The sequence below is a fragment of the Cottoperca gobio genome, chromosome 3, assembly GCF_900634415.1.
Source record: "Cottoperca gobio chromosome 3, fCotGob3.1, whole genome shotgun sequence".
Taxonomy (NCBI): Eukaryota; Metazoa; Chordata; class Actinopteri; order Perciformes; family Bovichtidae; genus Cottoperca; species Cottoperca gobio.
This window is the reverse complement of record NC_041357.1, coordinates 26642669-26669950: the sequence shown is the minus strand read 5'-3', so window position 1 is coordinate 26669950 and position 27282 is coordinate 26642669. Positions and strand designations below refer to the sequence as shown.

Here is a 27282-nt window from a genome sequence, read left to right as displayed (position 1 = left end):
AAGCCGATTTTATTATTAACAGTAAGCTTAAATATTATACAGGCAGAGTCAGAATGAAGCTCATGACTTTAGATATTACTTTTAATGATTAACAAGACGATGCACCAGATATGTTGCTTTCAATGCTGTTTAAGTGTCTTCTTCTTCTCATCATTGTTACTACTGGCGTGCAGGCCGACCAGTATCACAGATTTGTGATGATCAAATGGCTCTTTCAAGATAACAACCGGTAATGCTTCACAAACAAGATAATTAGAATTGTTTTTGCCGAAAACACATCAAAGTGAGCAGCAATCCCTTGATGAGCTGGAGTTCAGAATGCCAAGAAAGGACAGAGTACTTTGTAAATGTATCACTGGGTGTGTGCAGGCACAATACCTGCAATCTGTTCGTCTCTCCTCACCAGGTTGGTGGGAAGGTAATTACAGGCTGATGATACAAGTAAAATGTGCCACTTATTGGGCTTCTGTGACAGAGTAGTGTCCAATCAGACCGGATAATGAGCAGCATGACTCCAGAGGGATCCTCCCCGTGCTGCGCTGATGTGTGTTCGAAGGTAACATCTGGCCTTTATCAACGCTCCAGGCCCCGGTGAGACTGTCACTTCACAAACCCTCATGTCCCTAAGAAGGGGGGGGGGGGGGTGATGGTGATAGTACTTCAGGAATCAAAGTCCTCTGCAAACCCATTTTACACATGTAAACATGTAGCAAGAGAAACCTGAAAGCTATATTCTTTTACTGTGTTTACAAAAGTGAGTAGGAGGATGGTTCTCTAATATCTAAAGCCCTCAAAAGCTCAGTACAAAAGTGAGAAGTGTTGTAAATCCGGCGAACTGAGGAGAAATCATAAAATAAACTAAGCTGGGAGTGGGGTGACTGTTACTTCTGCATTTAGAGTCTAAGGGTTTAAGTCTTGGAAGAATTAAGAGATAAAAGTCTTGGTTTGACAGCAGAAGAATACTCTTGGCCTCACCTGCCATCCTTCGTGTTGGCTCTGCTGTGAAATGATTCTGCACAATGGAAACGGCGTCTTTGCACTGAAATCACCAATCGGGACGCTGTAATCGAGTTGTTCTTGTCTCTACAACTCATAGTTTTCCTGCAAAATATGTGTTGACAAACTCCACCGGGACAGTGGGAGGAAGTATGACGCACGACGAAGACGTAGAAGAGAAGTAAATATCTACTCGAGTGTTTCCTCCTCGCGTGCGGTGCGATGTGTGGTGGTGTAGAGCAGTCAGCAAAGTGTGGAGTGAAGAGCCTCCATGAAAAGCTGATGGATTAATTTCTCTCAGTTTTATCCTGGATCCCGGCCAGAAATAGTCCCGTCTGTAATTTCATTACCAGTCTTTAGTTCATCTATTTATTTAGTGACATCAGCGCTGGAGTTTACTCACCGTGCGAGCGAGAGACGCCGGCACTAACTGTGATATTTAATAAGATGTGTACTTAGTTCCTGTTCTAATTAGCATCATGCAGAAGCCGACTAATGCACATTTGAGTTGACATTGCTTATATAATTTAACATTACGGGTTTAAAAAAAAAAACACACAGAGAAAAAACACTCTTCATGCTTCATTTCCACTGATCACCAGCTGCTGGGTCAATTGAATAATTAAGAATTAAATTAAGCTTCAGTTTAGATCACAATCTTCTAACACAGTCGAGCCATGTATTCGAAGCATCAGTAGCAGAGATCAAATAGGGAAGGGATGATGTGCCAAGCAAGAATTTAGAGATATGAGCTCTATCATGCGCTGAAATGGAAAGGTCTGAAGTGGCTTATCTATTTGATCTCTGAATCCTCCGGTTCCACTCCGCAGAGTGGGGCTGTTATTTTTCTGCTTGTCCGTATTATACTGCAGATTCCAGTGCAGCCCTCTGAGGTATGCAGCATTTCAGTCTGTATTATCCCTTTGGACTGCTCCCCTCATCATTGCCAGCATGTAATACAATACCTTCTATTGACTTCTTGGGAAGCAGCGCTCACAGTGAATTGACTGTGTTGCTGTGGCCTAAAGTAGGCTAATTTCACTCAATGGTGCGTGAGTGAATGTTAACTGAAGCGGCTGAACCCTGCAATATGAGAATACAGCATCCCTCGCTGTGTCTCCTTATGTAAACGCGCATGTTTTAATATTTCTGGCTGGCCATATATCATATACCACATATACATTATCCTGCACGCAGTAATGTGTCATCTAACGTAACATCGGAAAGCTACATTTGAAGTCTCGGACTTCAGGTTTATGCAATTACACCCGGCAGTAACCTGGAGTACTGATGTTCGAGGAAGTGTGCGGACTGACGGATCAGCATCTGTACTGCCGAGACTTTAAATAAATCACTCATTTCCATACACAGCACGGCTAAGATGTCTGCTTCAGAGCACTTCATCATCACTATTATAAAGCCTGTTAATTCAGGGAAGGGCCGTAATACCGTTCCATAAAACACACATACAGTATATCAGAGAGCCAAGAAGAGTGACGGCAGCAGTGTGAGAAGTGTGTCATCGGCAGTAAATGTGTTTAAGATTTAGAAAACGTACAGATTAATATTTACTAATGTTCTATTATAGGATATTTAACAATCTGTTTACAAGGTAATCAAAAGCTTTTTGCAAGTACATGATTCTGTGTAGAGCTTTGTGCACATGGAGGGGTTATTGGTATTAAATAAACTCAGAAATGGTCGCATTAATTTAGTCAAGCTCATCAAAATAAAACGTGTTATTGTTCCAAACTATATTGGATTCAAAACGTGCACATCAGCTACTTCACGTGGCTCTTACCAGTTGATTTTGTTTTCTTTTTTTGTTTACTTAGGAATAAGTTTAAGAAGTGCATCCCCTTCTAACCAAACACCATTAACACCCACCAGAGAAGGAAACAACAAAGCGGCATTTAATCAGTTCTAATCGCGTTCTCTCTTCCAACCCGACGTCAGTGGCGGCTCCTGTCGGCGCAGTTCGAATACACTCTTCAGACACACACACACACACACACACACACACACACACACGCACATACATAAAGCCTATCTGATTTACTGCTTTGTACACATTGTGCTGACACTGAAAATCACACTAGGCATCAAAGCATCTGATGAATAGACCCAGTGTGAAGTTATAGTTTGGTTGTAACCTTATGATATATGCAGGTTACAAAGCCGTGTGAAGACTGCTTACACATAAAGTAGTATTTCTGGAGCATTGATAAAAACTTTACTTTCCAGGAGCCTTATATAGAGTGGTAACCAACACGCTGTTGGCAGCTCCAGGAGCTACGCTTCAGATTAAAGGTCGCTGCGACCTGTGGAAATAACTTCCTCCTTGTAAAAGATACAAATGATACAAACTGCTCAAAAGATTGGACATTCACACCTTCTTAAACTACACGTATAATGACTACAGCAACCTTTTCTTCTGCTTTAGTGTACGACTACATAAACATTGCTCTAATTACATATTATAAATACAGAAAGTATCATTAAAGTAGATCCAATATATCCTATTAATAATTTAAAGTTATTATAGTTGCTGCTTAGCTGAATTATGCTGCTTCTGTATCTGTAGGAAAAAATAAATGAAAGGATATTAAGAAATTAAACAGCTTTGACACCTGCAAAAATCTAAAAATGTGTCATTTATTTATAATGTATTGATTTAAAAAGCCAAACGCAATTCATAAAGGTATTATTTATGTATTTGAAATATCACACCAGGCCTCTTGCAGGTGGCTCGGTGCTCACGGAGGATTCAAAACAACAATCAACAACATCAACTGAGATGGTGCAACATTCAGAAATTAACATAGACGTTGCATTTTCCATGTTTATAAATTGGACATTTTAAATTCATCGTTCAAAGCATACAAGGCGAGAAAATGCTCTTCTATTCTTACAAAAAAAAGGGTTCCAAGTATACGCATGAATTTATCTAACAAGTATGACTTCCTCTAAATGGAACTAAAAGTTCCTAGCAAAGAAAAGTATTCACAAACCTGATAAAGACAAGTTTGAAAGCTGTGCTCAGACTGCAGGAGTTTTTAAAATGCAACCTGATTTTGGGTTTCACTCGGCGCATAAAAAGGAATTTCAGTGATTATCTGCTGGCGAATCGTGAACGCACTCAAACTACAAGATTAGAAAACAGCAGAGCATCACGGACTGCAGGATATTATAAAGATTATCTTTCCAGCTGGAAGTACGCATCACCTAACTTTCTCTCACAAACATACTCATCAGTCTTCCTGCCTTTCTTTCTGCACCTCTGTCACACATGCACACATATACCCACACTAGCTATCACACATATTCTTCTCACCTGGGGCTCCATCTTTTTATCTGTACACTGAAAACACACTGAAGCCACATTTCTATCAGCCTCTCCCCACCGTACAGCTGTCCTTCAAATGCACAGGATCCACCAGCCTTCCTGTTTCCACTTCTAACACCCTTTCTTGTCCTTCTTAATGTATCTCTACTGCTGCTCCGCTTCGGTCCGCTCAGTTCACGGCCAGGTATAGAATGAAATCCCAGATGTTGTTTCTGAAATCATTAAAGTAAAAAGACTTCATCGTACTGGATCGTGGACTTAGACCTTTTTTTGTGTCGGCCTGAAGTCGTGGCTTGATGACGCACTGGATCCGTCTAACATAACCTCTTCCCAACGCTATTTAAAACTAGAGCGCACTGCGCAGAGCATCAGTGGCCTCTTGCCACAGCCGGTGGTGTACTGACCATCTGGCATACCGAGACGATCCCGGTGGGCCGGTGGGCCGTCAAAATCTCCATTACGTCTTTACCGGCCACTCCGGCCCCGTCTGTCTCTCTCCCGGCTGTGTGCATTAGAGCGTGCTGGGTTCACTAACCTTTGCTAGCCTGTTACTGTCGCTGCTGCTGATGTCGGATACTTTGTTTTGAGCGACACAACCTCACCAAACTGACTCGTTCCACTAATCACATTTGATCATTTCGGTCTGATAACATTTAGGAAAGTCTACAAGAGCTGCAATATTGAATTATTTGATGCCTGTTTAAATTAGCGTAGGGATAAAGCAGAAGTCTGAAGTCTGATGCGCTCCCGCGGAGACATTCTGCAAGTAGCGTGACATGGCAGCGCCTTCATCGGACATTTCAGAGCAGAGAATACTGCCTGTTTCTCCACGATTTAATTTAATACTTGACGATTATTTTAATTAAGTTTGCAAGGGGTCCTTAACCGAGACTTTTATGTCCAGATTTGTGTAAATATGAAAGGGTTATGTCATTATCTTAGTGGCTGCCATTGTGTGTTGAAGCAGTTCACATATTACTGTGAGCTCAGAGAAAGGGTTGATCTGGTTGGTATGGATGACAATGTTTTTCATAGATGTTCTTACTTAGTACGTCCGCAGTCATTGGTTTAACTGGGATTAATTGTGTTTATAAGGAAAAGCAAAGTCAACATAATTACATTTATGTATGTAGCCTGCCAGAATAAATCGGAGGTGAGGCAGCACACTCTTTTAGCTCCAAAATGTTGGCTTTATTCTAATAAATGATGTATCGGAGCTAACAGAATGCGTGGCTTCACTTTCTTTATGATTCAGCAGATTGTTGCTGCACGTTCTCAGCCTTCTCAGTGCAGCAGCGCTGGAAGATCACTGTTACCAGGTAGATCTTATGAGCCTCAATCCAAACACAATTACATACTGAAGTTCAGTTGTCAATGGGAATGGTTCAATTATGTGTCTGGATTTACTAAGACACAATATAAGTCATTATGTGGACGAGGAAGAACAGAAGGTCTTCCACTTCTTACTGGACGATGTCTGTAATGCCCACATATATTGTTTTCCATGATGTGAGTTTTAGGATTTTAGTTTTTTGAGAGTGACGGACATCACAGGTCGACAACACTCTGCAGTTAATGACGGCTTTTATTGTTCGGAGAGATGATTACAGACTGAAAATGGCTTCTGTGAGAATTTCGTTGCACACAACATTTCTTCTTAAACAGCTGATGCCACAAGGCTGTGCAGCTATTTAATATTTCTTTAATAACATATTGCTGCGCTCATGGTTCATCTACAGTGTGCATCGCAATAAGTACATGTATAGTAACATACGTAATAATTAAATATCTTGTATTCTTTTGCAATTTCTCTGCACAGAATGAGTCACCAGAAGCTTCTTTAATATCTTTTTGTTATTTCAGTCAAATGTTCACGCCAAGGAAAGCTCGGCAGCAATATTAAATAAAGATGTGCAATTTAGAAGAAAAGTTGAGGAATGATTTCACTGTGAGAATTTTAGGACTAATTTGCGAGTCAACAACGCTGGATAAATATGAGCCGCAGTTTAGTTTATTTAACTGCAGCTGCAAGTTGGAAAACAAGCTGTAATAACACACATCACAACCCATTTCCTCGCGATTAGGCATGCTTCTCAGCTGCTAAAGGGATTTAAGACACGATAATGAAGATAAAAAGGAGACATTAATAATTTTGTTATGTTAATTAAAGGCAAGAGGATTAGCAACAACACAGGAGCCCTGTAAAGCAATAAACAGACAGGGGCTCTGACATTTTTCCAAAACCATTAATAATAAATGCATTTGGTCCCTGCTGCGATCAAACAAATAAACATATTGGGATGAAAAAAAAAAACACTTTACATTTTCACTTGGGAGACACTTTGAATTTGAATTCCAGGATTTTTGAGATCTAGTAGTCGTAGCAATAAACACTCAATCACTCATTTTTATTTTTTTAAGTACTTCACTGCCTTCTGTGCGTCTAAATGTAGCCTAAATGTAGTATTTATATTCGAAGATGCTGCTTTCAAATTCCATTTCCAAGTAGAGATTAAAACAAACAACAAATATACTCTGCGAACAATTATTCAGCATAACCACAGGCTGTAATTTATGGATCTGTGCCATAGAATTCCATATTCCTTCATTAAAACAAGCACAACCTGTGTAGATCTCTTCCTCTCGGCAGTGTAAACCTCCGAGCATGTGCACTGATGTTTGCTTGACATGAAGCTCAGAGATCGCCAGCGGTTTGAGATTAAAGTGCTTTGGCCACATTTATTGTACAGCCTATTAATGAGGCTGATAATCAGCCGTATAACCTGCAGAGTGTGTCTGTCTGAGCCGCTCTTCGTGCTCTGCTGTGAGCCGTGTCTCAATTTAAGTTCTGGAATCACTCAGGACAATATTGAACAAAAAACAGGATTTGTCCTTATACATCATAATGTATAAATATTATATACGAGGAGGTTACAAGGAGACTTCTGTCTTGGTGTGACATCCTTTTTAAATCTTCCTTTTGCACATGAACACCTTGTTGCACCTCGAGCATTAAAGCTCTTCATAACTAGCATAAATACCTCACATTACTCCAACCTGGCTCCTCTTTAACATTCATATTTCACAGTGACGGTTGTCTTTTTTCTTTTTTTTTTTTTAGCATGCCGTTTGTCACATCATGTTTTGAATCTAATTCTGTTGTCTGTCATTTAATGTCACTTTGTGTGACAATATATAAATTCACATTACACAACATGCTCATTTTTGACACTTGCTGTCCATTCAGGGCTGCCAGTGACAGCTCTTGTGATTGCTGGCTCACCGGCATAGCTTACACACACACACACACACACACACACACACACACACACACACACACACACACACACACACACACACACACACACACACACACACACACACACACACACACACACACACACACACCTTAATGTAATGTTAATGTTATTAGTTACACCTGTGCTATTCCTGCAGGTCAAAATGTCCGCCTGTGAGTAAAAGGTCTATCGGGTGTAAAGGTTAATGATGAGTGAAGAGCGATAGACGCTGTTGTAGTAGCACCACCTGTGGCTTTGACTGTTACACACGGCTCCTCGTGCTCGGTGATTTGTACACAAACGTCATAGAGAGCTGCACACAAATTGAAATGCTAGCTGCTGGAAAATTACAGATAGTGTGAAATAGACGGAGCTGTGAGGAATGAACAATATTAGTGTAACTGCTGCAGTCACTCCAAATGGCACATAGCAATGTGACATTAGGCCCAGTGACATGAGCTTGGGGGGGGGGGGGTTAGTCTGCTTGATGCATGAGACCGTGTTGTATGATCGGCTCAGACATGACCTCAGCGTTCTCCGGGCTGAAGCTGATTGATATGTTAAGATTGATTTTGCAATAGTTAGCATAATGAAATTTCCCGGGTTGAAATGATCGTAGGCGCTGCGGTTATTGACAGTAAAGGCTGATCAAAATGTAACACGGTAGCAATATTTGCTGACCTCCTAGCAGCCAGTGGTGGATTACGCCCAGGCTGTCCAACAGAGGCTTTCAGATCCCGCTCCTCTATTTGCTCACACACTGCTTCCCACCACCATCTCATCTGTGCTGGTCCAGTCTTGGCACGTAGCAGATGTTCTGTATGAATATAGAGTACTTAGCTGATCTTAATTCTCAAACGGATGTTGGAGTTGGCTGTGAAGATGTGCACTTTTGTTTAATTGATTTTGTCTTTAGCCTCTGCTTCTGTGGGCGGTTAAAGCTTTTTACCAGGGCAAGAGAGAAGCTATCACTGGTGTATTCAGTCTATATTCTCTCCAAAACACACAATGACATGTCCTGCACCATGTTTTGAATTCAGAATCCTGGCCGTGAGTCTGAGCAGCTGTGCTTATTTGGAAAACAGAAAGCATTATTGAAATCATATTTACACCTGGGCAGTGGGCGGCTCTTGCCATTTTAAATGATTTTAATTTCCCGAACATTTGAATAAATGTCACAAACGCCGCATTCAGCTTTAGGATTGGCTGCCGGCAACAGCTGGCACAAGCTGCTAGTCGGTGTGCCACAGTTGATTGTGCCCAGGCACTTTCTTTCTTTCCTCTTCACATTGGAGAAAATGTTTTTTTTACATCACACCACACACCGCTTCAAGCTGCCCCCGCATTGAGGAAGGTCTGTCGCCATTGCTATCAGAAGCAGGTGGTTGGATCTGGATGTAAGGACTAAGGAGGCATCTGATCACAGAGCATGACATGTTTAATGACAAACTGGCCGAGAAGAAAGGAAACGGCTTAATCCTGTGTGGAGTTAGGGAGCCGTGAAAAGGGCGTGGAATAAGTGAGGTGGCTCGTGGGATGACCCTCCGGGGAGCACACCCCGCCCTGGACATACCCATAAAATTTATGAAAAATGATTAGGCTGTGACTAATTACCCGTTTAGTGTCGCCGAAAGTTGTTAAACAGACCATTGCCTTTTAATACCTAAAGTAAGGAATGGGATTAATTAAGCAGAAATGTATTCTTCTTCTCTGCCAAGTCTCTTTCTCACAGTCTCTAAAAACACTTTGTGATGGGGTTTGCACCTCGGGGAAATAGTTGGTAATGGCTCGAGTAAGGGATCTCCTTTTCTCCACACACTACTTCTTTTTCGGGTGGATGAATGGATGAATACACGAGCAGCTGCCTCTATAAAATGGAAGGCAGAGGGAGAAATGGAAGCTTAAAAGTAAAAGGATTTACGACTGCCCAACTGTTCCTTCGAAAAGCATGACCTTTAAAGGTGAAATCTATAGTGTTGTTTTTATTAAATATATCATTATTAATATCCATCTGTATGGTAAACAGTAGTGAAACACTAAAAATGGCACATATACTGTGGCGGGGGGGACAGTCTATTCTGTATTCTGCTGCCGATGAATGTTGATTTTGTTTGTCGGGTTACACCTATCCGGTTGACTACCAATGCTGTCTAACTTCATCACTTCAGTAAACACTTCCATCAGTCAATGACATTTACACTGGATAGCAACAGCAAGGAGGTAAAACAAGTTCACAAACACAAAGCCAGATGCTCCATCATCCTCGTTGTAGTGTGAATTATGAAAACCTACGGATCGTAGCTTTAATCACTTCAGCATATCAGGTGCTGCTTCTTCCAATACACACACTTACATGTGTTGATGGAAATGACATGACTTGTTCTAGATTGATGAAAGCTGTTTTTGGCAGGTTTTTGTTCATATACTAATAACTTGCAACAGCAAACATGTTTTGAAAGCAACATACTGTCACTTGGATTATGTTTGTTCTCAACATAATGAGGAAATGTGAATTAACATAGCATGCAAATCATTTAGAACGTATTTCATTTGTATGATTAAGCTTTGTTTCACGGTGTCATAACTCAAAGCACTCAGTTAAGGTGAAGGAAAGATCATGGTCTTTGCTGAATATCGAAAACGTCAACGGTGACCTGAAGCTCAATGCTCGACGTGTTTACTTCATTGACATTTAATCGAAACGGCAATCTTTGCCTAACCTTAACAAAAGTGCTTTGGTCATCTAAACCTGAATACATGCAAGCCTGGTCTCTTAAAGTCCTGCAGTACATAAACCATAAATGTACATTTCTAGTAGTAGAAGATACAAGCATGATCCAACATGGCGACTGTCATAGCAGTTGACAATTGTTTGACTCTTACCCCGAATGTCACAGTTAATATTTGGTCATACATTTCATGTGTGAAGTCTTTGCTGAGTGATATTCAGATTCTTACTAGAGTGTGTGGGCGGCCATGTATGATGGCTGTGTGATGACCTTCCCTCTTGGTTGATAGGATCATTATAGCTAACTGACGGTGGCAGGAACATGTATATTCTATGGATTATATAAGTCATGAGAGAATCCTCAATTTGTGTGCAACCAGCAGCAGCCTGCCACATTCTTTATTAGTATCCGGTCTTTATCAATCTGTTACACATCAGTTCTCGCTTCATATTCTGATCGCACATGACAGAAAATGGTTTGACCATCAGCCAGCTGTCACCCGAAGCTTGATCACATGCTTGACAATGTAACATATGCAGTCGCCTAAATTAAAACTTATAGATTCATGTGCTGCTCCCCCCCAACCCAACAGATTTCTGTCAAAGGAACGGACTGAAAGGATAAATCTAGTTATCCGAGATGTGCGTTAGGCAACCATGGCAACACTGAAGCATGTCGGTATGTGATAGAGGATCAAAACAAAGTCTGTTGTGCATGTATCATACTGTGAACAATGTGTCTGCCCCTCATTAAAAGTGAGTGAAACTTAAGCAGAGACCACACTCGTTATTTGACAGTTACCCCAGCACAGCCTGCAGCACTGTAATTTTAATTGCAAGACAAATAGGCCGATGGCTGTAGCAAACATGATGTGGTGTAACAATGAATCACTTGTCATGTAAATTCATGTAATGTCATGTGAATTCAGTAATTATGGAGAGTGGTACCTTTCTAAAATTATGGAATATTGTAAAAAAAATAAAAAGAACTAAGCTTACACTCTACACAGCCGGCATTCAAAGACAGACAGCTAGCGCCCTGAGAGGACCTGTAAGTCAAAGTGACCACACCGCTAACATAACTTTAAGCTCAATACTATTTCTATGGGTGCGTTGTATAAAAATTCACCCCCGGACCGAAAATTAGCAATAGAGACCAAAACCATTTTTTTGTACTTATTTCTGCTGTAAAGATGGCCACTTTAACATGGGGGTCTATGGAGATTGACTCCCTTTTGGAGCCAGCCACAAGTGACCATTCGATGAACTGCGGTTTTCCGCACTTCCGCGTTGGCTTCACCGCTTCACAGGAGGTTGCTGCTTGGGTTGTACACTAATTGGTTTTCCTGCTGTGTCATTGGTGACATTTGCGTTTGCATGGAAATTTATTGAATGTGACTAATAAGCCCTTTTTTAATGGCATACATTTTTACTTGTCAATTCAAGAAAAGCACAGGTGTAACTAATAACATGAATTATGGCTCCACTCTTAAGTGTCGTAAGTTATGCCAGCATATAAGATATTAGGACTCTGGCTACTCTAAAACTTAAGTGGAAAGCAGCCATTTTTAATGTTACCATTTACACCTACATTTGACAAGTACCAATGTCCTCCCGTGTCACTTATGCACCTCGAAGAACACGCGCTGCTTTTAGAGGGTATGCAATGGAAACATCCAATGATGAAGATCTCTTACCTGGTTCTAACTTTTAATATCTGAAATGTTGATTGCACCCCTCTCTGTTAAAGCATCAACAGGGCCACAATGACCAATGTGCCTTGTGCTCTCATGCAATATTGGACCACACAAATAAAGTCTTCAGTGGTCTCTACACACCCTGCACTTTCATTCAGGAAACGATGACGCCAAGACTGAAGTTGAATACACTTTTAAAAATTCTTACAGGTCATGGTAGTCCACTTTTAGTATTTTATGGCAACAGTTGTGCAGATAACTGGGTGAGATAAAGAGCATTAATACATTATTAGTAGAGGCAGGTATCAATTATGGCCATCAGCTCCTCTAGGCCCTCCAAAAGCAGCCCGACCTCTCTTTGACAGTTTATTATTGACAGTGGGTAAGGACGTAACCAGTCTAGACTGGAGGAAATTAACGTTATTGTTCAGACAAGAACACCAATATTGGACAATTCTGCAAAATGTCAGTTTAAGTCGGCCAACATTGTTAAAATGTTGTTAAAGTGCTTTCCACAGTTTTCTGCACATTGCAACCTTGGTGTGGTTAAGGACAAGGAAAAATCCCAATTATGGTCTCCTGCATGAAAGTCAGACAAGCTACATGCCCGTCCACCACCCGACTACACCCTGTCTATAGCTTACCTATGATCCATCTCTTGCATGATAACAAACAGCCACTTACCTTATGTACGGTGGCTGTTTGTTTCTTGGTTTGTTGGACAGCTTACCTCTCCTGAGTCTTTTTGTAAGTGTCACCCTCATTAATGTGTTTTTCTTCGCTCTCTATTTAATTGTCCAGCAACTTTGACATGACCTTGCCCCTGTGCATGATACTCGATTGTTAAGCTGCCCATGTCACCAAAATAGAAAATATTTATTGCAAAACTTGCAATATGCCCTTTGCACATCTCTATTATACTATTTTGTTTATTTTGGAAAGGCCTTTGTGCTCTATGCTGGGAAAGTACTATGCAAATGATTCCCTTTGTCCTTATGAATTGTATTAACCAAAGCTGCCTGAACACCAATCAAAGAAATAGTTGCCTCCAATTTATCCTTCTGACAAATCCATACTGAACTTCACATACCTAAAAGTACGATTCCAAGTTAGAGTTGAAGTTTGCTAGGATAATTAACTGCCACTGACTTATCAGTTTATGGCAGCATAGCCCTTTACGAGTAATATTAGGTGGAGTCTTTATTAATGAAGCTAATCACACCCACTGTGAGCTCCTGCTACAAAATGGACTGCAGATGGAAATGAGCAGGAACTTTGCAGGTGGGCCTCTTCTTACTATATTTATGACAATTTTGCCAAAGATGCACCATATACAGTTTGACCTGACTCATGCAGGTGAGCAGCAGACGGTGCAAAGTTCAGTCATCCTCAACATCACAATTGCTATGGATTTTCACCTAATATTTTGCTGCATCATACTGTAAGTCATCAAAATACCAATCTCGTGCAGGTGAAGAGAAATCTGACCAAACAACAGTAAAATGTCACTTCACAGAGCTCGATAGCTGCGACTGCTGAAGTTCCAACTTTAAATTGCATAGTAAATCAAAACTATTGATGATATTTTCCTCATGTAAATTATATGGACTCAGGGATTGTGTGTTGTCACTGTTGTGAACAGATTTCCATAATGTCTCATTTCTTCCTGGTAATGGCGTGTTGCTACAGCTGGCTTCTTAGAGCTCTGTGCAAGGTGGTAAATCCGGTCTGGAGCCAGCAGAGATCAGTCTGTCAGCTGGGAGATTTACACTTTACATGCTCTTAAAGTCCTGGTCCGACACCGAGGGTGCCAGAAACCCCTGCCAGATTGCCAGACACCAGGCTAGCAAAGGGCCCACACAGCCATTTAACGGCTGTGCTTTCTAGGCTTTATAGCCCATGCTGAGCTGATGCACTGAGGACACAAGCAAAAGAGAACATTGATTGACCACTTGGACAAGGCCAAGATGCCATAACTTAAAACTGCAGCCTGATTGCTTTTTATCCGAGCTACATTACAGCCTTTTGCTGCCTTCGGATCAATTTGAAAGGAAAAGCTGTGAAGTTTGTTTGTCACGTAACTTGGCATCTGACCAACCTTTACTATATCCCAGCCTGACTCCTGCTTTGTATCTCTGGTAGAGGACTAATGCATTATGTTATCTGAGAAGTTAACAGTCGAGAGGACTTCAGAGGCCACCCGAGTTGGATTTAGGTATCAATATGTCCGATATTGGTCATGTCATTATATCTGAGGAAATAAGTAGCCTATGTACAGGACAAAGTGTACGCTATTAAAAGACCATTACATTTTTGAATTTCATTCAATGTTTAGAAAATATTATACTTTAACTATCACCCAGTTGGCTACAGAATGTTTTATTTATGATTTCAGGAGGTAAACATTGTAACGTCAGATATCTTCTTACATGTTTTCGTCATGCTGGTGCTGGTTTTGGTGTTCTTTCTTTGTTGGGGTTTGTCTATATGGATCGGGTCCGATTGTGTTTGGGTCTTCTTGTCTCTGTTTTAGCGAAGGTTAATCGGTGCACGCCAAGTTCGAACCCATATTGGACCCAATCCGAATATCTCCACTTCTCTACACACTACCCAAATAATATACTTTCAGGAAGGCAACAGCACTCAAGCAAAACAATAAAAACAATTGTTCGGCCCGTGAGGCTGTATATTTAGACAAGCAAACACATTTGTAAACATGTAGCATGCCTAACATTGTTTTTAATTGTGTTTTGTAAAGAACTTTGTGCTGCAGCTGCTGTACAAATACTCATTTTTCAGATGTGATTTGTTTCCCGTCATTCATCATTGTAGTCATTGTAGCCTAATAATTGTAAAAGAGTTAAGAGCTGTTGTCAGCTGCGACCATAAAGTGTGACATATATATATATATATGTGGACTAGATCAATACCCGAGCCCGTTGACAGATCTGTTTTTGCCTTTGTGCCTAATTATGGACTAAATTTAAGGCAAAGCTCTGAAGTTTTAATTAATTTGTGTTTATTCCTCCCGTTTCTTTCAAGCACCTGACTTAATGAAATCCCACAGCTATTAATCTTTTGACATACCTCTGAGCTACTTTGTCAGCAAGCCACCATGAGAGCGCAAACCGAGCCTGACATTTGACTAATTGCAGTCATTTGAGAATGATCACTATTATAATGTATTGGAAATGCACAGCGGCGTAACACAACATTCAGGCACCCCTCTCCGTGCTGTGACCCACTTTACAATCAGAATATGGAGGAAGCTGTTTAACAAGTTAATTTTTTTTTTATAAAATTCTACTAATTGGACCAAGTTATGGACGATAGATGATTGCAATCAGAAGGTCCAATCTGATTCTTTTTGCCAGAATCTCAGAAGACGGGAACCAATCCATGGCGCAATCAATCATCCAGTGCTGCGCCATAACCGAAGTTTAACTTATTCCACTCCCTTCTGTTTCATAGTGGAGCCTCAAAAGAATGACTCTTACCTGTCCTTGGCACCTTGCGAATTGCTGTACGTTTTGATGAAGACCTCAGTCACACCTTCCTGGGCTAGAGTGGAGAGATCATTACAGCCAGAGGAGACACGTTTATGGGAAAGAATGAAGGAGGATGATGGAGGACGGTGTGCATGTGAGAGAGAGAGATCGTATAGGGGGTAGGCTGTGGAAAGAGTATGAAAATATGAGCAATGGGGAAAGCCCCTTGTAGGTGAAATAAGGGGCACTCGGGGACTCTCCTTGTACATTGCACCTGTCTTATCATTTAACTCTTATTTGTTGGCCTTACTAAACTGTCAGCAATTCCCTGCCTTTTTGGCCTTTACCTGTAAAATGCCATGGAGATTCTGACAGGCTGCCAACGCGGAGGTGTCTGGAAACACTGCTGCTGGCTTTTCTTTGACTTCCACTAGGTATTGTCAGAATTAGACGTACACGCAAAGCACTGCACAAATATTTATATACCACAGTCCAACCTTTCCAATACAAATTCATTTAGCGGCGTCTTTCTGCAATTGACTCTTCCGTTTCACAACTCACTAGTAACTCAGTAATATATATGTATATATATATTTTCCCTGAAATATGCCTCCACCCATTCCTGCAGTTGGTGTCAGTGATGTTTTGTGTAATCGTGTATTTTTCTGGGCCGATTCAATTGTCTCTTGATGTATTCTTCGCTCAGCTGAGCATGTCATTACACACATCATTTATGTGCAATTTAATGTGGTATGCAACAAGGTTACATTTCTATGGTGGTTCAATTTGAGGACTCGTAGCATTTCCGCTGCAATCATTTCTCTCTCTGTCTCTCTTTTTCCCTCGCTCGCAGAAATTGCTTCGCCGATGATTACGCACTCCTCTGCCTCGCCCGGTCATGCCACAATTTAAAATTCATATTGGGGAGATATTCCAATTATCAGTCGGGTAATGTGATGAAAATGGTAACTTTCTCTCTTTAGCCTGGGTGTGCTGATCAATTTTTACTCAAGTGGATTGCATCATTCAATTCAATCTGTTGCTTTATGTCCTTTTCATTGGACGTAGCAGTTGTAGGATTTATATGCTTCTCATTGACTCTTGAATGGTGAGTGTCTTTTCTGGTTTCTGGTCAGTTTAAATGTTAAGTACTGCAGTCATTCTTGGGTCAGTAATAGTTTGTACCTTTTCATAGGTGGCAAAAGGACAGTTTCCCACATTAAAGTCAGTGCAACACTAATTTGGGCAGAGGGAAGTAGTCAAATGTCAAGTTTTTTTTATGTCCGTTATCTGAACAGCACGGATACAAGTTCCCCCAACCAAGGTCCAGTACAAACACTAAAAATGATTTGGGAGCTTTATTTGATCAAGACCTCATGGTCGCCTTCTCTGTGACCTATCATAGAATAATTATTGCCTCCTATTACATTTCTTTGTTTTGCTTGACACACTGTTCAATCACAATGCCACGGTGTACGTGAAAGTGACAGGATTCTCATTAACTTTAATTACTGTGTGCCAAGTCATCTGTAGGCAGTGTTTTGTCCCAGGAACCGCCCAGCCCCCCCCCCACCCACTCGCAGCCACAGGCCCTGTCCTTCATCACCTGTGAAGGTCTAATCTTATCTGCGGCTGTTGCATGGCTCTTCATTAATCACTCCCCCGGCCCAATCAAATGGTGACTGATGGTTGACGCGGCCTTGTCCGGCCATCCCTCAGGTGCTGGGAGCCGGGCTCGGGTTGGCCTAGGCACAAATGCACTTTGGATTCTTTGGCAGATTTTATGAACGGTGTCTGCGTGTGCATGAACACGGCGGTGTCCTCTGCATGTGGTACGCTGCCTGCTATATAACCCTGTGCCAACCATCCAGCGAACCTGAAGTTCAACACATTGTTCGCCTGCTGCTGACCTTGTCTCATCAGGGAGCAGGGAGCTCTCCAATCTGGGATCTGGGTACCATACCCTTTTTGCTCAATGACACAAAACTTTTGTACAAAACTGCAATGTGAAATTATTGTCCCATCTCTTTGTGGGTTTCAGTAGAAGATTGCCGACCAGCGATATCATAAATGGAAAGCGATGTGTTGTGAAAGGAGATTGCCGGTAGGAGAAGGAGGGAGATGAAATAGAAATAGTTTGTTCTCGTAGCGGCAGGATATAAATGGCACAAAGATGAAACAAATCAACCTTAGGTAGCCCCGGCCGTTAGCCAATCCATAGTAATCAGTGAGGCTGCATTGAGCTCTCCGCTTCATGGACCCTTACCAATCAGCAGAGAAAACACAGATCTGTCATCTGTTTTCCTCTGCGCACTGACGGGGGCAAGGGGCAGTGACAGTGAAGTGTGGTAATTATATATGAAGTGTGTTTATGGAAGGGGTTGGGGTGTATGTTTCTGTGTTTTTAGTGTCATAATCACCTTTTTAAAGTGGTTTTGCTGCACACTATTTTGTCAGTCACTCAACAGCGGGTGTCCCGCTGGCAGTGATTAGAGGATTGATCAGGGAAGTGAGCTAATACATGCCCACTGCTGATGTCAAAACACAGATGGCATGACTCACTTTGCAGCCTTCTAAAATAGATTTTGTTTAATCTTGTCTTATGGACAAGTCTGGCCAAATGACTTCCAGGGGGATGTGCGCCGTCTATTCGTATTGATCTCCATTAATTGCTGTGACAGTGAAATATAAAATTAAACAGAAAACGTAACTCTTCTCCTTACACAATGTGCAGGTTCTAAAGGCAGTGAACATACAGACCAGAGACTTGTGCACACGTACAAAAACACACATCTGTTTTGTATGCAGGGGCATCACAAAATGATCTTCCTGGTCGACAGATGATTTGGCATCATTGTGCTCAGGTTTTCATAACCTTTGGATGCCTCCCATCCTTGTCCTACAGAGAACCGAGGACAAAGCTCTGCCCTATTAGAGATGAATAATGAGCCTCTTGGCAAAAGAGACGTTGCTAATGTTTTGTCCAAATATCTCAATCTGTCCCCAATGATAATGTATTCTGCGGCAGTGCCAAACGGCTCTATATTTGAAGAGGTGATTTCATCACAGATACGACTTATACAATCCTTAGATTGGAAAAGGAAAAAGAAAATCCCCCTCACATTGTCATGTCTGGCGGGTGTATAGGCATCATAATAAGGGCTTAGTTTGTTTTCCTGTAATTGATGCTTTGCCTGTGTGGCGGCATAGCGTTGTTTGTTTATGCTAATGGCTGTGATGACCTGTTGGTCCCTAATCTAGCAGGGAAATGGCAGCCAATGCTTTAGGGAGTGAGCCATTGATCCCTCTTCAGTGCCTCTTTCTTCACAGGTACTTGGGATTAACTGAGCCAGAGCAAGACAAAAGGAAAACGTTACAAAAGCAGGGGGGAAATAAATCTCCAAATTACTTCTGGTATATGAATGTATAACACATCAGCTTCAGGCCAATTGATGCTTGTGCGACTTCTACCAAGCTGCCTGGTGTAAAAGGGCTCATTCTGCTTCCCTTATATCAGGCTCTTGAGACGGGATGCTGCCTAAACAGCACAGCTGTAATTCCCCTAAGCAGTGCAATGACTGTTATACATGAACACACAAAGTAAAACAAAGAGGTGGGCTGTTATTGATGTGCTTCTGCAGAGTATCTAATAATCTGTGTTGCTGTGGCCAGTTGGAGAAGACGGGGTATCTCCCACGCCATGATGGAAGCACCAGCCCTGGTACCATCACAAAGAACCACTGTTGTAATAATAGTCATTTATGCTTATTTTAAGCCACATTGTCAATAATTATTGCCATTTGCCAATTTGTTCAAATCCGAACAACTATTTTCTTTGCACGGACATTTTAATTATGGGGTTTACAGTAGCATGATACTTTCATTTATTCTTTATTAGAGTAGAGTTATGGTTATATATTGCTTTGACCAGAGGCAGATTATTTGAGAACATTTCTGCCAAAAACTGTCTTTATCTACATGTCAAATATTTTAATGATAAATTGATTCGTTTGTTCCATTAAAAGGAAAAACAATCACCTAAAAAGTTGTTTCAGCAACAAAACGTTTGTGATTTGGAGGTAAAAACAAGATGCTGTCCAGTGTGTGTATATGTGTATATATATATATATATATATATATATATATATATGTATGTATGTATGTATGTATGTATGTATGTATGTATATATATATATATATATATATATATATATATATATATATATATATATATATATATATATGCAGTAATATACAGTATATATATATATATATATATATATATACACACACTGTACATATACTGTATATTACTGCATATATATTGTACAGTATATATATATATATATATATATACACACACTGTACATATACTGTATATTACTGCATATATATTGTACAGTATATATATATATATATATATATATATATACTGTACAGTATGTACACTGTATATGCAGCAATATACAGTGTATATACTGTACAATATATATGCAGTAATATATATATATATATATATACACACACTGTACATATACTGTATATTACTGTATATATATTGTACAGTATATATGCAGTAATATACAGTATATATACTGTATATTACTGCATATATACTGTACAATATATATACAGTAATATACAGTATATGTACAGTGTGTGCATACGAAAATTAGAACATTTCACATTGTGTTCAATTGCACGACTGTGAAAGCAAATTCACAATACTCCCTTCCAACACAGGGATGCGTTAAATATTTTAGGATAAGTACTTGAATAAATCAGATTTTACGAGCATCTCTGCCTACTGTGGAAGGTTAAGTCCACATGAGGTGATCAGAGGCACAAAGAGTAGCTTCACAGGAGTCAGCGAGGAGTTACCTCTTTAAGATTATGACATTTTACTTCTCTTCTGTTCAAACTTGAAAACACAACGTTAGGAAAGTAAGGATGAAGGGGCCAGGCTCACAAAGCCATTCCCCAGGGTAGATTATTGCTCGGAAACCGGAACACACTCTCTTTCCTCCACCAGCTCTCACTGCTGGACACACACTTTCTGAAATGTCAGTTCTTTAGGGCCACAGATCTAATTTTTGTTCCACTCAGTGTAAGTAAATATGTCTGACGGTGAGTTTTTGTTCATGGATCCCAGGAGAGTGGCATGCATTCACAGCAGAGAGACCTCTCACTGCAACCTCCCTCTAACATATTGATCAGGAATGGCTATTGGCGTTAGCCCTGTGAATAAAACACTTCTCTGCTGACTTCAATTCCCCACTGGGCCGCTGAATGGAGAGACAAAACCTTTAGCACTTATTTGTGCACAAATGCTCAGATGGCAGGTCTGATGACGTCACTGCCAGGCACAGACGAAGAGAAGAAATTGGAAATGTCACTTTTGTGGACCGCACATTCTCAAATGACTTTATATTTCCGTTTGTCTACCTGCCACTCTTATGTTTCTGCAGCAGACCAAGAAGAGATCACATTGAGATGATTTATAAAATCAAGGGCAGGTAAATAGTGTTGTTTTTTTTCAGGCTCTTCGCTCAAGCTTGTTTGTTGACATCAAAGAGAGGAAGAGGCTTGACATGTGCATCTAGATACATTATCCCGCTGAAAGCAACAATCCCCTTGACATTTCAAATAACTGGAACATGAAAAAAGACAATGTTTATACAGATTCAGAGTACAGAATGTGCAGCGTTTTGTATCCACATAATAGGAACAAGCATTTCCTTTTTTTTTTTTTTTTTTTTTTTTTTTTGTGACTACTATTGTATGAGGAGGGGAAAGGACCTCTTCATACTTCACTTCCAATTTTGAACACTTAAATGTTCTTGTAAAAATGATTGCTTTTATAATGTCTGTCATTGTTTCATATGATTACACATAGGGAATCCATTCAGTGTATTTTTTTTAACATTAGAACAGGCACTAACCTTTTGGTCCACCAGTAACTTATCATAGTGATCTGCTTTCCTTCATTTCATCGTGTTTTCCCTGAGCCTCAGAATAACTTTAGGTAGTCGAGTGATTTCCCATATATCATTTATTTATTTAGTAATTAATTTATTTGTGTATTAATCTATGAGCTATGTATTTAATATTAAATAATGCACAGTCCTCTTCATGAGATTTATGATAAACTTGGGGCTTTCTCAGTGGTCCTTTGTTTTCTGTTTGGTTGGAATATAGGGCAGTACAGTTTGGGTGCTCTTGTCAGAGACAGTTTGTGTGCTGCTATTTCGTAACAGTTTTTTGCGGCAGCCGGGGTTCAAGAGACCTTTCCTGGGTAGTGTGTGAGCTCCCATCGTCCCCTTCATTGACGAGGAGACATAGGAGGGGTCCAGACAGTTATGGAGGAGTGAGTGCTCAGAGGAAGAACGTTTGGGGGTGACTGAGCTTGACAGGAGATTGGGTTCACCATCGCTCTCTGGTGTAGCACAGCCACTATTGTCCTCCTGTAATTCCTCTTGCTCCTCCTCCTCGTCGTCATCACAGCACAATGCGTGGTACAGAATTTTGTCACTAAAGCGGACCCTTTCTCTTGTGCCGGAGGTCCGAGAAGTCTTGTGGCTGTGAGTGGAGCTGCTGGCCTCCTCGCTGGATGAATCTGGAGTAATAATGCGGGGCCCATTGGGGATGGGCAGCCCGCCGTTCATCTGGGAGTAAACCGAGGCAGTCGAGGGGGGCGGGGTGGGGGTCTGCGTCAGGGTGGGTGTGGTCCCTCCGCCCAGCTCCGTTCGCAGGTCTCCTGGTTGCTCACCAGGATTGCGGCCGGCGGCGCCAGCAGCCTCCAGGTAGCTGCAGAACTCCCAGCTATCAGAGAGCACATCTGCATTGAGGAAGTCCAGTCGGAAGGCCTCTCCCAAACCTCGCTCGCTGCTGGACGTGCTGCTGGCTGTGGCCACCGTCCAGTCATCTGGCTCCAGGTCAAAGTCAAAGTCGGACGTAAGTTTATCGATCTGACCCACCACCTGCAATACAAAAGCACGAGAGAGAGAACTGATGAGATATTGTAGGAAAACTATTTCTAGCGGCCAGACAGAGATTTCATTTATATATATATATATTTATTTTCAGCGGCATGTTCTCTATAGATGTTGGTCAGGATGGATTAACAGGAACATTTTGGACATGCATTTAATTTGCAGGTTTGATTCCCATCAATGTTTGGCAATGTGAAAACATTATGAATGTTGGTAACTAAACAACTGTATCCCTTTGTAGTGGTTTGCATCATTAGAACACAGCATATAGCATGTGCACGTTTCACTTGACGACACCATTAGTATCACAGTAAAACAAAGGGCTCTTTGCACCACCACTGCATTACTCAAGGGATCTCAGTGGCGTTATAGACCTCTAGCAATGGAACTAGTTTTGTATTAGTGGGTCCCAATTTTATTTATGTTGTGCACACGCACAATGGACGCCATACACAGTCCTAACAATGGCGCCACACTATTCCACTAATCAACAGGTGCCAGTAACACAGCAAGATATGCAGCAAGGTAAATATGCAGGATTTAAGATTCCTAAAAAAAAATTGCTTTGCAATGAAGGAAATGCACTCGACACGTTTGTTAGATCCAAGGATACACACTGAATGTACAATTGTATTTAAAGGACCCCTTTAGTGTTCACAGGGGGTTCGTTATAGCCTCCGCCAGGGAGGTTTGGCTTGTCTGTCGATTTGTCTCTTTATCAGCAGGATCACAGAGAAACTACTGGCTAGACTTTCATGAAACTTGAAGTGTGTAGTATGTGTGTGTAGCAGCAGTCGATCTGAATCACGGGACCGATACACAAATTATGTTTCACTTTCGTTAAGATCGGCCGTTTGTGTCTGAACAACAAGTCGGAAATGGCTACGTATCAATGTATCAACACACAGGAGCCCTCCCAGGAGCACGTGATGCACTATTGGGCTCTGCGGAGGTCTACGCTCTCCGGGGGGCGCTGTAGTTACTCATATTTTAGTACTTTTTAAGAAGTATGCATACAGATCTTCCTTTTGACGCAGAGTCTGTAAAGAGACTCACTTTTAATGATCAAAGTTGACAAAAGTTTGAAGGAAACTTTACATAAAAGTATTAATTGTGTAACTCTTTAATATAAATCTCTGTGACAGCTCACTGGATTATACATTACATGAAATTTCCAGATGCTTTACATCTTTACCCCCCACAGGCAGGTTTCACAAAAGCTAAGATTTATTCACAGCTGCTAATAGATCTGTGTTTTCCTTTACAGCTTGCCATTACACTACTTTCCATCCATAAATTGTTAATTGTTTATTCATGGTTTTAAATGAGTTTTTATTTCTGCCAAGGCCTCCTATGGACAGGTGTCGTAAGTTAGCTTAAATATCCACTGGAATAAGTTTGCAGCAGTGACGACGTGTCACGACTCATCAACGAGGCGTCTTCAGCGGAGAGAGAGGAACTGAAGAAGATGAGCGTTGAAAGCACGACATCCTCAGTCCAGTGGCTGATTTCATTTCGCCTTGATGTTGCAGCTACCAGGATGAATGAGATGAACCTACACAGACGTATAGTTCTGTGGCACAAACACTTAAGTTCTTTTGATGCTTTCACATTAATATAATGTCCACGTCAAACAAAAAGAAACATTTCACCTTCTGCACGGAAATGCATCCCGTGAAAGGATTGTATTCATTGTTAACCCAAAATGATCCTCAATGCTTCATTCATCAGCAGCCGCAGCGGCGAGTGTTTGATGAATAGAAAGCACTTCAGCTGAAATCACACTGCTTTGCTGACAACACCTAAAATCCATACTTGACATTTTAACACCTTCAATCAGCTTGTTCTGCTCTCAACGACAATTTTAATAAAAATAAAAACACTCAGTGTTCATGGGGCTTGTAAATGCTACATGTCCACAAACCGATCGGGAGTCACAATAAATTATAATTATAATTTGTAATGAAATAATATCGATATTCTGGCATATTCTGTAATTATTTGGCTCCTATGACTAAAACTTAGTTTAGTTCTCTCAACAACACAAAGTATTGTCTCTTTGTGTAGAATTAAAATGCTCATTCATTCTCTGTGCGACTGTAAGAGAGGAATTAACTCGATGATCTTCTGCAAATATCTCAAGATGATGATTTCAATCTCACTCATTTGCTCGCTGAAACGTTGAATCAAAAATGAGGAACACTGACTTATATTACCAGCTGCCCATTCATGAGAAATAAGCTGTGAGGGACGTCTAGAGTTAGATATTCTTCTCACTACTGCGTTTCATATCGCCACTAAATATAGAAAACAAAGAACACAATAAATAAAACGATGTTCTTTGTGTGTTGCACATCGGTTTGGCTTATTTGAAGCTCTTGTTCTGCACTTAAAGGATTGCATCTATTGGAAGCTGTGTACCTATTTGCACTTATTGTAAATCGCTTTGGACAAAAGCGTCGGCGAAATGAAACGTAATGTAAAATATGTTTTCTAGATAGAGATACTTTATGCTTTAATGCGTTTATATCTGGCTGGATATGCCTACATGCATGGCATTGGCACATCTCTCAATGAGCTTCTCTGCATATCTGCCAGCTGCGACGTCGTACAACTCATGAGTACCTGGACCGTGCTTCTCCACTGGCAGACTGCCCGGAGGGAATTGGGCTGTATGAATCCTCTTAATCCTTGAATTACTCAACATGTTTGCTGTGTGATTTGCCGACTTTTTACTCGTGGAGTTGTTAATGTAAGACGTTTCTCAGGCCCGGAGGAGGCTGAACACTTGAGCGAGGGACTGAATTTAATCAATGAGTTAACAAATGATATATCAAATGTATTTCTCAAGCTTTCCATGACACCAATACAGATCGTTTGGTTGGTTGGTCATTGCAATGAGCAGAAAGACATGTGAAATATTTCAATAAGGTTTGTATAAGAACAGTTTAAACACACTGTACTGTGACAATTTAAAGACAAATGGTCGCCGAACATCCGCCATATGTTGCTGTTGTTTCTCTGCAGTGGATCGTGACGCTGCTTATTTTCCCCAGTGCTAACGGTAAGCTGCGGCAGCCTCCACCGCCGGTTAGCCTGACCCCTGCCTGCGGTATGTAGGCTAATTTAGCTTGATAAGCGTCTCAGCTCGAAGGGGTTCTGCCGACTCTTTCTAGGTCACAATGCAGCACACGCTCTATGCAGCAACAATGCACACACTCTCTTCTTCAAGTCAAATACTGTGCAATGACTGAGCTATGGGGCGAGTTGGAGGAGCAGGTTGCTTTAGCACAAAGGATGAACCAACACATCAGGAACCGGTCATTAACTATGGAAATGGAAAACGCGAACAGTGAACAGTTTACGTGACTTAACAAAATGCATGTTTTACAGACACCTGTAGCCCAAACACCACCTCAGTGAAGTTTTGAGATTGTCCCATAGTGCTACGTAGTTACAGGCCATTTAAGAGGAGAAAATTAACCAAACATTGCACGAGTAAACATAATTAGCCCAATGCTCATTTCCTATGCGATTACCAGCTCATGTTTACTGCAGCAGCTCCTCATGATCCTGGGAACGAGTCTAATCAGCCAGAGTAATTGAAAACACCTGTGTGGGTGGAAAACACGCTACATGTTGGAACTAACGGATGTCCTCTGACTGACTTACTGACAGTTATCTTCTAACTTCTACCTTTTTCTTAAATATGAGTTAACAACAAAGTATTTTTTACCTTCTCCTGTTTTTAAAATATTTAGGATATGCAGCTTGAAGCTGTGATAAACCTCAGGAGTTGTGCTGTGTATCCCCCGTTGACTTTATGACGCTAGCACTCTGCAAAGTTTATGATGCAGTGATGGCACATCCTTGTGACTGAAAATACTCCATTTGCAACACAGTTAAGCAGTAATGTATGGGATGGGCGTGGATATAAGTGCCGGGGATCTGAATTTATCTTTAGTCCTTAATTTTCTCTCGATGCCTCCGCTGACAACTTAACTTACTTTCTTTACTGTAAATGGTGTCTAGTGGAAGCTCCTAAAAACTACGAGGATGAATATAACTATGAGTATTATGTGAGTTATAAGCACACACATTATAGCAATGAAGTTTTCTTTCTTTCAATAATAGTGCAGAATAATTATGGTCTCTCCACGAGCAGGGTTTCCCAGGCAACACTCGGCACATCTGATCTTGTTTATACAGTTCTTACAGAGCAACGCGTCGTATTGTTACATTTCTTTTTCTTTTCCACGGAACACTATCAGCCGGCAGCCGCGAGTCAACTGTGGTCACTGCACCTGATCAACACAGAGTTCAGTCATTGCAGAGCTCTGAGGTACTTTAGCCTCGGCAGCATCGGGCGAGGGTTTATTACTGTACCTCAACACCTGTCTGAGATGATTGGACCAGGTAATTGAGGGTCAGAGTGAAAGAGGGCACTTGGAGCCTTTTCTGTGACAGAAAGGTACAGTGATGGAACAGACAGGCAAGGATAATCTCACTCCGAGTGATGGTCAGTAATGTAAAAAACCTCAGAAGAGTCTCTTCTCGGGCAGAGTGGTGATTTGGGAAATAGATTCCATACTGTCCACTATCAATTACAAGAGTCTCTAATATCCAGCTCCTCCTGGCGTCATGATTTATTTATCACCAAGTGTGCTACCTGTTTCTTTCCCCCTCAAGTAAACACCTGCCGTCTGTTAATGCTTATTGAAAATGTCCGTACTATG

The 27282-nt window shown here is 41.1% G+C and overlaps 2 protein-coding genes across 3 annotated transcripts in view; one reads left to right on the top strand and one right to left on the bottom strand.

The window, feature by feature from the left end:
* Positions 1-27282, top strand: part of loxl1 (lysyl oxidase-like 1) — a 203218-nt gene that overhangs the window by 31837 nt on the left and 144099 nt on the right. The window lies entirely within an intron of this gene.
* insyn1 (inhibitory synaptic factor 1) overlaps positions 21288-27282 on the bottom strand; it is a 43262-nt gene continuing 37267 nt past the window's right edge. For both annotated transcript variants that reach the window (XM_029458207.1, XM_029458216.1), the window contains exon 3: positions 21288-22534. In XM_029458207.1, coding sequence (XP_029314067.1) covers positions 21716-22534 — 819 coding nt within the window. In that variant the 3' untranslated portion in view covers positions 21288-21715. The remainder of the gene's footprint in view (positions 22535-27282) is intronic.